We start from the raw sequence: 13,655 nt of genomic DNA on the forward strand, positions 1-13,655 counted from the left end.
GGTACAGAACAGCCATGATCTGATTAAATGGCCCAACAGGCTCGAGTAGCTGAATGGCCTGCTCCTGTTCCTATGTTTCTCTTGTGGGAATATAAAGTCACATTTCAAGTACATAATGAAGTTGGTGATATGCACATGGATCTCTTCTGCCTCCTTCCCCCATCGTGTTTGCAAAGAACCACTGAGGGGCGTGGGCAAAACAAATGAAACATCAACATAATTTTATCAAATTTTTATCAGGAGTGAAACTTGGCTCTGCCTTGGTTCCTTCATTATAAAGACACCACCTCAGACCGAAGTTCCGCAAACCTCTTTAACCATGTGTTGTGTGAAGTTATTTCCTTCCTGGTACCAGAAGTAACTTTCAGGAATGCACCTAATCCACATCAGTCGCTTTGGGTGTGCCCCGTGTGCTTCTGCCCTCGTATCAAATTGTGGATAGTCGTCCCAAGATTCTGAGCAGTGCAGCCGGACACTAATATTTTTTTTAATTCATTCGCGGGATGTGGGCAAGGCTGGCATTCATTGCCCATCCCTGGTTGCCCCTGCGAAGGTGGTGGGCCGCCGCCTTGAACCCTGCGATCCGTGCAGTGAAGGTGCTGTTAGGTAGGGAGTTCCAGGATTTTGACCCAGCAATGGTGAAGGAACGACGTTGCATGTCCAAGTCAGGATGGTGTTTGACTTGGAGGGGAACTTGTAGGTGCTGGTGTTCCCGTGCACCTGCGACGCCGGTTAGCAAGGCCATAATAAAAAGCAAACCAAGCACTACGGTATATTTCCACAGGGATAGAATTGAAAAGTAGGGAAGTTATGCTGAACCTGTATCGAACCTTGTTTAGACCACACTTAAGAGTGCTGCGTACATTCTGGTTGCCATATTATAAAAAGGATATAGAGGCACTGGAGAGGGTGCAGAGAAGTTTTACAAGGATGATACCAGAAATGCGAGGGTATACACATCAGGAAAGGATGAACAGGCTGGGTCTCTTTTCTCTTGAAATAGAAGGCTGAGGGGTGACCTAATAGAGGTCTTTAAAATTATGAAAAATGTTGATAGATTTGATAGTGTTTCCACTTGTGGGGAAGAGTATAGCTAGAGGCCATCAATATAAGATAGTCACCAAGAAATCCAATAGGGAATTCAGAAGAAACTTCTTTACCCAGAGAGTGGTGAGAACATGGAACTCGCTGCCACAGGGAGTGGTTAAAGGAAATTGTATAGATGCATTTCAGCGGAGGCTAGACAAGCATATGAGGGAGAAGGGAATAGAGGGTTATGCTGAAAGATCTAAATGAGGAGAGACGGGAGGAGGCGCGAGTGGAGCATAAACGCCGGCATGGACTGGTTGGGCCGAATGGCCTGTTTCTGTGCCGTATAACCTATGTAATATAATCCTATGTAAACCTGCTACCTTTGCCCTTCCAGGTGAAGGGCAAGGGTTTGGGAGGTGCTGTCGGCAAAGCCTTGGCGAGTTGCTGCAGTGTATCACGTTGATAGTACATGCTGCAGCCACAGTGCGCCGGTGATGGAGAGAGTGAATGTTTAAGCCAGTGGATGGGCTGCCTATCAAGCAGACTGCTTTGTCTTGATAAACTATACAATACTTCTGAATATATTTCACTGTGGTTACACATCCTGTTGTTTGGCGCATTATTTAATTACACATTTAGGACACCTCAGTTAATGACGGAACCTAATGTAGACATATGACTTGGAGATTTATAAACAAAAGTAAAATGTGCCTGCTGCTAATCCACACTATCCTTTGAATTGTAAAACTGATTATCTTATAAGCATGTCAGGCATGTATTTTTTTATGGAGAGTTAACAGTTAACCTTAAGTGCTTTAAATAGACATAAAAGGTGCTATTCTATTTTCAGTAGTTGCATGAAGGTGTTTTGTGTGGTCCCTGACGCAACAGGCAGTGTTTCTGGATCACTGCACTCCCATCAACAGACAGCTGGTGGCGCTGACAGCTCACTTTTAAATGGTGGAATTATTTTTATTCGTTCATGGGATGTGGGCATCGGCAGCAAGGCCAGCATTTATTGCCCATCCTTAATTGCCCTTGAGAAGGTGATGGTGAGCCGCTTTCTTGAATCGCTGTTCTTTGTAGCGGTTTGGTACAAACTGAGTGGTTTGCTGGGCCATTTCAGAGGGCAGTTAAGAGTCAACCACATTGCTGTGGGTCTGGAGTCACATATAGGCCAGACCGGGTAAGGACAGCAGATTTCCTTCCGTAAAGGACATTAGTGAACCAGATGGGTTTTTACGACAATTCGGTAGTTTCATGGTCACCATTACTGATACTAGCTTTTTATTCCAGCTTTTGACTGAATTTAAATTCCACAGCTGCCATGGTGGGATTTGAACTGGTGTTTCCAGATCATTCGTCCAGGCCTCGGGGTTACTAGTCCAGTAACATAACCACTACGCTACCATCCCAATAGAATGGAATGATCAGTATCTGCAGTTAATGACTTTCCTCCCAGGAGTGAGAGACTTGTATGATAGTTTTTTGAGAAGCTGGATAAATAAGGTTCATGTGACAGTGGATCTCGTGCTGGAGAACACCTATACGGGTGTTGGCCACCCGGGACTCTCCCTAGGGGCTACTGTTATATGAGGGGAGTGACTGCTGATCATGTATGTATGTACTCAGTCCAGTTTAATCCTTCTTTGCTCTGGCCCAACTTCTTTGGCTTCATTCCACCCCCCCCCCCCCCCCCCCCCCCCCCCCCACACTTGTCGCCACAACCCAAGGGTGCTGCGAAGGTTCATCTCTGCCTTTCCTTCTACCCATGCCCTCTGTTCCTAGCAGGGACTGGGAATTAAACCTGGTCTGGGTGACTCAGTACCACATTCGGCTAGTCAGTTCATGGGGAGGGGGAGGTGGAGGAAAAGCGCGTTTCGATGGATCTCATCTTTGCTCGAAAGAAACCACTCCTTCCTTTTAGAAGTAGAAGGCGGAGTTGCGAGCCACGGTCGTTAATGTGCAGATTCCGTCTCATTGCAGACACCGTACGTGAAACGACAGCTGCTCACCAAGCGCTGCTGGTGACCAAGAACATAGATTCCTTCCCGACAAACCAGGAGCGTTTCGCCGGAGGCACCATTGATATCTGGTGGATTGTCCACGACGGGGGATTATTGATGTTATTGCCGTTCCTTCTCGGCCAACATAAGGTAAACCTTCTACACATTCAAAGAGGTTTAGTTGTGTGTCTGGAAGTTTAACCCCTCACTTCTTATGCTACGAATGCAGCCTTAGTCATCCGTGCCTTTGTTGCCTTCAGACCTGACTGCCAATGCTCTCCCGGCCAGCCTCCCCTCTTGCACCATCAGTAAACTGCAGTTCATCCAAAACGCTGCTGCCTGTATCCTAAGTCACACCAAGTCCCGTTCACCCTTGTGCTCGCTGACCTACATTGGCTCCCGGTCCAGCAACGCCTCGATTTTAAAATTCTCACCATTTGTTTTCAAGCCCCCCGTGGCCCCGCCCCTCCCTATCTCTGTAACCGACTCCAGCCCTACAACCCTCCCAAGATCTCTGCGCTCCTCCAATTCTGGCCCGTAACGCATTCCCAATTCCCTTTGCCCCATCCATTGGCGGCCGTGCCTACAGCTGCCTTGGCCCTAAACTCTGGAATTCCCTCCCTAAACTTCTCCACCTCCCTCTCCTCCTCTAGGACACTCCTTAAAACCAACCTCTTTAACCAAGCTTTTGGTCACCTGTCCTAATATCTCCTTATGTGGCTGTGTCAAATTTTGTCTTATTACGCTCCTGTGAAGCGCCCTGGGACGTTTTACTACATTAAAGGTGCTGTATAAATGCCAGTTGCTGTTTACAATCAAGGTGGCTTGTTTTGAGGAGTGACCTGGTGGATCTATTGCAGGTTTGGCGGAAGTGCAAGATGCGTATCTTCACCGTCGCCCAGATAGACGATAACAGCATCCAGATGAAGAAAGACCTTCAGCTGTTCCTCTACCAGCTCCGTCTTGATGCCGAGGTAGAGGTGGTGGAAATGGTAAGAACTGCCCGGCCGTTTCAGAATAGGAACAAAAGCCTGTCGGTCGCGGGATCAATCATTCGCTCCCCTGATCTAATTGAATGGCGGAGCAGGCTCGAGAGGCTGAATGGCCTAATACTGTTCCTACGTTCCTTCCTCTGTTCCTCGCCCCTCCCCTTGTTTTACGATTTAAACCTAATTGAGTTGGCGACATTCAACGAACTTCACAACAGCTCTGGTCTGCAGAGATCTATCCGTCACTTGAATTATTTGTACGATTGTGTTGAGTGGTGAACCTTGAAGTCTCAATTTAGATTTATTGGGGGCACCATCCAACGGGAAGGGGTAGAAATTCGCTGGTGCCGGTTTTGGGCCCGAAGGGGCATTTGCGGGAGCAACACATGCCCGAACTGGGCAGCAAAAGGCCGGCTCAAAATTGGGCCTCGGGCCTCATCTGAATAATCTGGACAAACTGCTGGTTCCTGTCCCACCTCCGTAGGCCCGTCACCCGACTGGTGAATTAAATTTTTACAAAGAAACTTGCCCTCCATTGATGGTCGCTGACTGATCTGGAGGCACAAGCAGGCTCGGCGAGTGGGCATTGTGGCCCTCATTGGCCTATGTAAGGGGACTTACTTCTGTTTTAGGTGGCCGCCAGGAACGCCTTTTTAAAAAAAAAAAAAAAAAAAAAAAAAAAAAAAAAAAATTTTAAATGGCCTGACCTAATTTCAAGTGCAACGTTTTTCGGGTGTCCTTTGGGATGCAGGATGTTGGTCTCCGAACGGTGTCAAAAGTGCGTTCTTTTCATAAGTTCAGGAGTAGGCCATTCAGCCACCTGAGGCTCTTTTGCCATTCAATTAGATCATAACTGATCCGTACCTCAACTCCATTTACGTGCCTTTACTTCATATCCCTTGATACCCTTACCTAACAAAAATCTTATCGATCTTAAAAATTTCAGTTGACATAGCATCCACAGCCTTTTGGGGGAAGAGTTCCAGATTTCCACTACCCTTTGTGTGATGAAGTGCTTCCTGACATCACCCCTGAACGGCCTGGCTCTAATTTTAAGGCTATGCTCCCTTGTTCTGGGCTCACCCACCAGAGGAAATAAGTTTCTCTCTATCTAACCTATCAAATCTCTTATCATTTTAATCACCTCAATTAGGTCACTCCTGAATCTTCTAAAGTCAAAGGAGTACAATCTTCATAATTTCTTGGAAAAACAGTATATTTAAGATCCTGAGCTAAGGCCGACACACAGAGGGTTCGTTATTTACTCTTTGGGGCTTTGTCCTTTTTTTTAAAATTCCCAGCTTGACAACGATATTTCAGCGTTCACATACGAGCGAACCTTGGTGATGGAGCAGAGGTCTCAGATGCTGAAACAAATGCAGCTCTCGAAGAATGAGAGAGAACGAGAGGTAAGCTTGTTTTAGCAGCGACCCTGGTCACCACTGCCTTAGAATTGTACATAATGTCACATGGAATAGAGTATAGTAATGCCAAATTTTGTTCATCGTGGTGAAGTATTAATATTTGAATTAAACAGAATTTGTCTGCAGGTTCGCTGTATGATTCACATCTATTTGTTATACTTCTAATGACATGTTCATTTAAAAATTGTTTTGCATAATTTCTACTAGAGTTTAGTATAGTGATGTATTGGCATTTCAATATTCTTGCAGCATCAATGAAAACAAGTATATTGAACATCTACAGTAAAAGAGATAAGAGCCCAGAAAGCAATTCCAATGGGTTATCGCTGAAAGAAGGCTATAGCCAAGCTGACTGACCCCAAACAGTTACTGCCTGCAGCAGACGCATGCTAATTAGTTAATAAACACAACAAATGATTGTTGAGATAATCAGTCAAGTGAGTCGAGCTTAGTGTTTGATGTCATAAGGCAGGAGTTTGGCCAAAGTTTTTGTGAAGTGGTGTAGGTTGGGGTAACTGCTCTGAATCATGGGTTCATGATTGTCGACTCAGCAAGCTGTTGATCGTGTCTGAAGAGGTTGCTGGGTGACGACCATTTAGTCATAAACAGCTCCTTGGACTGGTAAATGGGATGAAAAAAGTGCAGCAAGTAGGTTGAAAAGGAGATTGATGAGTGGGAGCCCTCAAAATTGAGGTCTGCTTCTCACTGTCGGCTACGCCCATTTTCTACATGGCCTAAATCTGCTCAGTGATGGAATATTGGAAACCCGTTGACTCCTTGACTTAGTACAGCCCAAAGCCATACAGACCAGCGGACTTGATCATGATATTGATCATGAGAGTCCGCAGTCTGACATCAAAGCCATGTGACCGGGCTGTTAGTCCTTTAAAGGAAAAGGACCCGAGCAGCAGCACATGTTACAAGCATTAAAAAGCAAGAACCAACTTGGATTTATATAGCACTTTTCCCATCTTCAGAATGTCAAAGTGCTTCACAACCAATTTGTGCACAGCAAGGTCCCACAAACAGCAGTGAGATAAATTACCAGATAATCTACTGTTGGTGTTGGTTGAGGGATAAGTATTGGCCAGGACACTGGGGAGAACTCCCCTGCTGTTCTTTGAATAGTGCCATGGGATCTTTTACGTCCACTTGAGAGGGAAGACGGGGCCTCGGTTTAACGTCTCCTTTGCAAGACAGCACCTCCCTCAGTACTGCACCGAAGTGTCAGCTGAATACCATGTGCTGAAGTCTCTGGGGTGGAACCCTTGACCTTCTGATTCCGATGCGAGAGTGCTACCAACTGAGCCAAGGTTGGCCTAACAAATCAGATCACCATGAGCCTAAGAGCTACTGCACATCAACATTCTGTATCAAACCAAAAAGTCTAGATTGAATACCAGAGGAAAGGCTTCACACTTCCCTTCTGCCTGGAGCTCTGCCCCTTATACGTTGACTATCAACTACTGAATTAAGTTTACTGGGGCATGTGAGAACATGCAAATTACCTATTGTTACCCAAAAACAATATCCAACTCTTTCTGTGCTCTTAGCCACCAGGCCCAATATATGTAAACCTGCTTTAATTGCCTCTGTACATTGTGGTTATTCCATCTACTTATTATGTCTACAGATGTAAAACTTAACCATCCTTTTATAAAAAATAAAAAAAAAAATTGATGGAAGTAAATCCAGTCACTTTAATGGTGCAGCTTCTGCCCTGAAGCCAGAACAGATGGGCATTTGACAATTTGCTAAGTTTCTGTGACCAAGTAACAATTAAACTCCGAATGATCTCAGCCTCTGTTTACTTGAGAACAATTATGCTTTGTGGCTTTACAGGCCAACTTTTAAAAAAAAAAAACAGCTCCATCTTTGCAGCACAGTAATGCACTGTTGAGGTAAAATTCAACTTCAGCTAAGGCACAAAACGGATGGTCGCTGATCAGGAGACAAGACCAAGGAGCTGATCATCTGGTCAGGCGTTGAGCTGAGGAACAAATGGGTCATGGGGGTGAAGCCCTGCGATGGTTAGGGGAAGCTGACTAAACACAGTCTTCAGTAGGGAATATAAATAATGTTGTAAGTTTAATGCATGCGTAGTTCCCAAGAGCCATTTCACTCTTTTATCCTCCAGTTGGAGAATTGTGATTTTTGACCTAGAATGCAGTCCTAGATGTCATCGACTTGAAATATGGACAGTTAGTTTTGTTTTATGAATGAATGTGTAAGTAAATGTTAAGTAAATATGAAATATGCAATTGATGACTATGTGAGAAATATAATCAGTCTTTGCCATATATCCGCTAAAGAAGAACAGTACTGAGCACCAATGTTCTAAAGGAATCTGTTCAACAATTGCACGATTGGTGTCATAGCTGATAATATAATAAAGCAGGAATGAGGCGAGGCCAGGCTTCTGGAGAAATTTACTAAAGTTTTTTTTTTAAAAGCTTACTTTAATAAAAACTGATGTGTGCGTATAGATAACACAAAATGTATGCAGGTAGAAATACACTTTCATTATTGCAGTTAGGAAATGGTTGCAGCATGCAGTGATAATTTGTGTTGGATTTTTATTCTGACCAATCTTGAGTTCAAGGGTGCCGGTTAAATCTGTATTGATTGTGAACAGCTGATGTATTAGACCATTCTGTACTAACCCATAATAATGGTACTTTTGGGGTCCAAGCTTAAGTATAAAGGGGGAAACATAGAACCATAGAAGATAGAAGCAGGAGTAGGCCATTCGGCCCCTCGAGCCTGTTCTGCCATTTAATGAGATCATGGCTGATCATCCAAATTCAGTACCCTGTCCCTGCTTTCTCCCCATATCCCTTGATCCCTTTAGCCTTAAGAAATATATCCAACTCCTTCTTGAATATATTTAATGAATTGGCCTCAACTGCCTTCTGTGATAGAGAATTCCACAGGTTCACCACTCTCTGGGTGAAGAAATTCCTCCTCAACTCAATCCTAAATGGCTTACCCCTTATCCTTAGACTGTGACCCCTGGTTCTGGACTCCCCCGCCATCGGGAACATCCTTCCTGCATCTAGTCCTGTTAGAATTTTATAAGTTTCAATGAGATCCCCTCTCATTCTTCTAAACTCTAGCGAATACAAGCCCAATCAACTCAATCTCTCTTCATACGTCATTCCTGCCATCCCAGGTATCAGTCTGGTGAATCTTTGCTGCACTTCCTCTATGGCAAGAACATCCTTCCTCAGTTAAGGCGACCAAAACTGCACACAATACTCAAGGTGTGGTCTCACCAAGGCCCTGTACAACTGCAGCAAGACATCCTTGCTCCTGTACTCTAATCCTCTTGCTATGAAGGCCAACATACCATTTGCCGCCTTAACCGCCTGCTGCACCTGCATGCTTACCTTAGCAACTGGTGCACAAGGACACCCAGGTCTCGTTGCACTTCCCCTTTTCCCAATCTATTGCCGTTCAGATAATCTGCCTTCCTGTTTTTGCCACCAAAGTGGATAACCTCGCATTTATCCACATTTGGCAGATGCAGTATAATCACCCAACCTGTCCAAATCATACTGGAGTTTCTCTGCATCCTCCTCACAGCACACATGCCCACCCAGCTTTGTGTCCTCTGCAAACTTGGAGATATTACATGAAGTTCCCTCGTCTAGATCATTAATATATATTGTGAATAACTGGGGTCCTAGCACCGATCCCTGCGGTACCCCACTAGTCACTGCCTGCCACTCTGAAAAAGACCCGTTTATTCCAACTCTTCGCTTCCTGTCTGTCAACCAGTTCTCTATCCAAATCAGTACCTTACCCCAATCCCATGTGCTTTAACTTTACATTAATCCCTTTGTCCTCCTTTGCTGAATCCTAAACTGCTCCCAATCCTCAGGTTTGCTGCTTTTTCTGGCCAATTTATATGTCCTCTCCTTGGATCTTATGCTGTCCCTAATTTCCCTTGTTAGCCATGGTTGAGTCACCTATTTTTTATTTTTATGCCAAACAGGGATGAAAACATTCTGTAGTTCATCCATGCGATCTTTAAATGTTTGCCATTGCCTATCTACCGTCAACCCTTTAAGTAACATTCCCCAATCGATCCTAGCCAACTCGCGCCTCATACCATCGTAGTTTCCTTTATTTAAATTCAGGACCCTAGTCTCTGAGTCAACTACTTCACTCTCCATCTTAATGAAGAATTCTATCATATTATGATCGCTCCTCCCCAAGGGGCCTCACACAAGATTGCTAATTAATCCTTTCTCATTACATAATGCCCAGTCTAAGATGGCCTGATCTGTAGTTGGTTCCTCGACATATTGGTCCAGGAAACCATCCCGTATACACGCTAGGAATTCCTCCTCCACAGTATTGTTACTAATTTGGTTAGCCCAATCTATATGTAGATTAAAGTCGCCCATGATAACTGTTGTGCCCTTTTGCACGTGTCTCTAATTTCCCATTAATGCCATCCCCAACCTCAGCATTACTGTTTGGGGGTCTGTATACAACTCCCACTAACATTTTCTGCCCCATGGTATTTCTCAGCTCTACCCATACAGATTCCACATCAACAGAGCTAATATCCTTCCTTACTATTGTATTAATCTCTTCTTTAACCAGCAAGCTACCCCACCTCCTTTTCCTTTTTTGCCTGTCCTTCCTGAATATTGAATACCCCTGGATGTTGAATTCCCAGCTTTGGTCACCCTGGAGCCATGTCTCCGTAATCCCAATTATATCATATTCGTTTACATCTATTTGCGCAGCTAATTCATCCACCTTATTACGAATGCTCCTTGCATTAAGACATAAAGCCTTCAGGCTTGTTTTTTTAACACTCTTAGACCTTTTAGAATTATTGTTTACTGTGGCCATGTTTGATTTACACCCTTGATTTCTCTGACTTCCACTTTTGCTTTTCTCCTTCCTGTCTTTTGCTTCTATCCTTGCTCCCCTTTCCTCTGTCTCCCTGCACAGGTTCCCAACCCTTTGCCATTTTAGTTTAAACCCTCCCCAACAGCACTAGCAAACACTCCCCCTAGGACATCGGTCCTGGTCCTGCCCAGGTGCAAACTGTCCAGTTTGTACTGATCCCACCTCCCCCAGAACTGGTTCCAATGTCCCAGGAATTTGAATCCCTCCCCCTTGCACCATTCTTCTAGCCACATGTTCATCTGAAATATCCTTCTATTTCTACTCTGACCAGCACATGGCATTGGTAGCAATCCTGAGATTACTACCTTTTGAGGTCCTATTTTTTAATTTACCTCCTAACTCCCTATATTCAGCTTTTAGGACCTCATCCTGTTTTTACCTATATCGTTGGTACCTATATGCACCACGACAACTGGCTGTTCACCCTCCCCCTCCAGAATGCCCTGCAGCCGCTCCGAGACATCCTTGACCCTTGCATCAGGGAAGCAACATAGCATCATGGAGTCTCGTTTGCGGCCGCAGAAACGCCTATCTATTCCCCTTACAATAGAATCCCCTATCACTATAACTCTCCCGCTCTTTTTTCCTCCCGTCCTGTGCAGCAGAACCACCCATGGTGCCAGGAAGTTGGCTGCTGCTGCCTTCCCCCGATAAGCCTTCCCCCGATAAGCCACCTCCCTCAACAATATCCAAAGCGGTATATCTGTTTGAGAGGGGGATGGCCACAGGGGACCCCTGCACTACCTGCCTGTGCCTACCACTCTGCCTGACGGTCACCCATTCCCTTCCTGCCTGTACAGCCTTTACCTGCGGTGTGACGAGCTCATTAAACGTGCTATCCATGACGTCCTCAGCGTTCCTCTTCTGGGAGGTAATTTGACAGCGCAGATCACCCGCCCTTTGGAACCCGCACGATTCTCATTCCAATTGTGAACTAGTTACTCTACAGAGGGTGGGCGTTCTGCTCTATCAGATTAACGCACGTACAGTGAAGATGAAAATTTACCCCAATGGGTCTTATTTGGAGACCGTGATTGGCTGTAAGTATCCAAACTGGTCACCCACTCCTAGCCCCATCCCATTCTCCTGTCTGCCCTGGACTTTCTGTTTATCACTTCCCCTCCGTATCTTTCTCTTTCAATCCTGACCCTGCTGAGATAGGGTCTCCCAGCTCCTGCCCATGTGTAGCATCCTCTGATTCTAATCATCTTCGGCTCCTGCAGACTCCAGGTAAGTATACTGCCCCAGTAACATGGACACTGGAGCTGAGGGGATTGGCATCAGTTCATGACACACCTGTGTCGATGTCACACTTGGTAATGCGGGAGCTATTTAAGAAAAGGCACCGTCATAAGCACTACTCAAGTGTTGTATATGAGGTGTGTGGTTTAATATACTTTCAGTAAACTTGGTTGCATATCAATAGTTGGTGTCGGGGATGCACAGTAATGGACACTGGCTTCCACAATTGGATCCTGTATATAAACTGAGATACAATTGTATCCTGTTATTTGAGCTGTATTGGTATTGAATTGATCAATACAGGGGATCAATACAGATGCTTTGGCAACATAAGATGTACCTTATCATGCCAATAAAGCGATTTGTATTGTATTGTATTGGATTAGCACACCTGTGTTGCTGTTAGCACTAAATAGTCTAGTATTGGAGTAAACGGTCTCCAAATTTCTACGGTGAGAACCTGGCGCCAAAAGGCTTTTTTTTAAATTGTTCATTCTCCTCACTTTGTCCCTTGTGGTGTGAAAACTGTGCTTGTTAATTTTACTGAGACTCTCATTGAATCTGCTGCAAAGCAAACATCAGAGCTGAAGCCACAATCCCATCTGCTGCCCTCCTCCTCCTCACCCCACTCCTGTACAGTTTAGCTTTTGTCAAAAAGGCAGTTACCCTAAACATGTCATAATTTAAGGTTTGCTTTCTTTACCCGACACTCGCTGTTCATACGCCACCCAAGGACAGGTGTACTAGCTGCTCCTGGGCCTCTGAAATGGCCACCGAGGAGTTTTCAAGAAGGCCTGGAGTGATTCTTCCGCTCCCATCTGTGAGGCAAACTCCTACACTTCAGTAGAACCCTTGCCATGGTGGTACAGGTGAGATCAAGAACTCTGCGGGAGATCGGCGAGGTTACTTGCGATAATCTGTGCACCTCCTTCCCGCAGCATCCTACATAATTTTCAAAGCAAACCAGTAGCACGCGATCAGTGGTGAGGGGCGCTCTGATTATGTTGATTATACTAATTGCTGTTAATACTGCTGACTAACTGATTGTGATTGCTTGCTTGTGCTGATCACCCCTCATATCCCAGGTTCAGGGCCTCACTGATGAGTCTCGTGGTGCTACTATAAGGAGGAATTCTGCACACCCTACTTTGGAATTCAAGGCCATGGAACCTGATGATGTCCCTAAGGAAGAGGTAGTCTACATTTCCCATGACTACGTTTCTCCAATCATTACAACTCTTGAAATGCCCTTTGTGGATCATTTTAGAATGTATTGGGATTTCTCTCTCCTGTTGAAGGTCTTTTTCTGTCTAAATGTGCACTTCCGCTACGTCTTTCTCTGTTTTAATTTGAAGAGTGGCAAATCCCTTTCCTCAAAGTATGATGATGCTTTGCTTACTCAGGCTATGCACTGAGGAGAGGTCAGAGTGCCAAATGTGGTATGTCTTTTTAAATGAAGGGTCAAGCGAGGAAGCTTTCTACTGCATAGTGAACCAGTGCCAATCGCAGATGTAAACTCTCTCCTGCAGCAACTTAACCTGGAAGCCACTTTGTGATCGGATTGGATCATCTAGCTATTCACAGCCAATCACATAACCAGAGCCCAAAAACAATTCAGTTGTCTGGATGTTTTGAATCGGAGCAGAATGCCAGGTTAAATGTGCCATGTTTCCCTCACTGCATTGAAATCCAGACTTATTACAGTGCCTCCTCCTATTCCACTTTCTCCGGACTACAGTGCTGTATATCTCTTGATCTCCCTCACCAGTCCTTCCTTCCTCCTACAAGTTACAAGGCTTCTGAAGACCCAAGCTTGCCGTTGCCTAAATCTCTGCTTCTTGAATTACCTCACCTTCCCTTCTGCTTGGTGGTGTCCTGCACTATTGGCCCTCAATATAGCCCAAAAAAACTGTTACAAGGCACAGAATTGCCGGTTGCAAACTAACAGAATTGTATGCTATATAGTTGAGTAAAGTCACTTTTAAAGTGCTATTTTGCTGTGGCTTCTCTTTACCCATTCCCCTACCCACCAT

The 13,655-nt window shown here is 44.9% G+C and overlaps 1 protein-coding gene across 10 annotated transcripts in view; it reads left to right on the forward strand.

Annotated features, from left to right (window-relative positions):
• The window catches only part of LOC147117789 (solute carrier family 12 member 7-like), a 257,428-nt gene that overhangs the window by 222,577 nt on the left and 21,196 nt on the right, over positions 1–13,655 (forward strand). For 7 of the 10 annotated variants that reach the window (XM_085989073.1, XM_085989066.1, XM_085989063.1 and 4 more), the window contains 4 exons: positions 3,019–3,188; positions 3,899–4,030; positions 5,329–5,436; positions 12,708–12,815. In XM_085989073.1, the coding sequence (XP_085845199.1) occupies positions 3,019–3,188; positions 3,899–4,030; positions 5,329–5,436; positions 12,708–12,815 (518 nt within the window). The remainder of the gene's footprint in view (positions 1–3,018; positions 3,189–3,898; positions 4,031–5,328; positions 5,437–12,707; positions 12,816–13,655) is intronic. The other 3 variants (XM_085989072.1, XM_085989067.1, XM_085989070.1) reach the window with 1 other exon arrangement.

This window comes from Somniosus microcephalus, chromosome 5 (assembly GCF_052327205.1).
Source record: "Somniosus microcephalus isolate GS21.2 chromosome 5, FLI_Smic_1.0, whole genome shotgun sequence".
Taxonomy (NCBI): domain Eukaryota; kingdom Metazoa; phylum Chordata; class Chondrichthyes; order Squaliformes; family Somniosidae; genus Somniosus; species Somniosus microcephalus.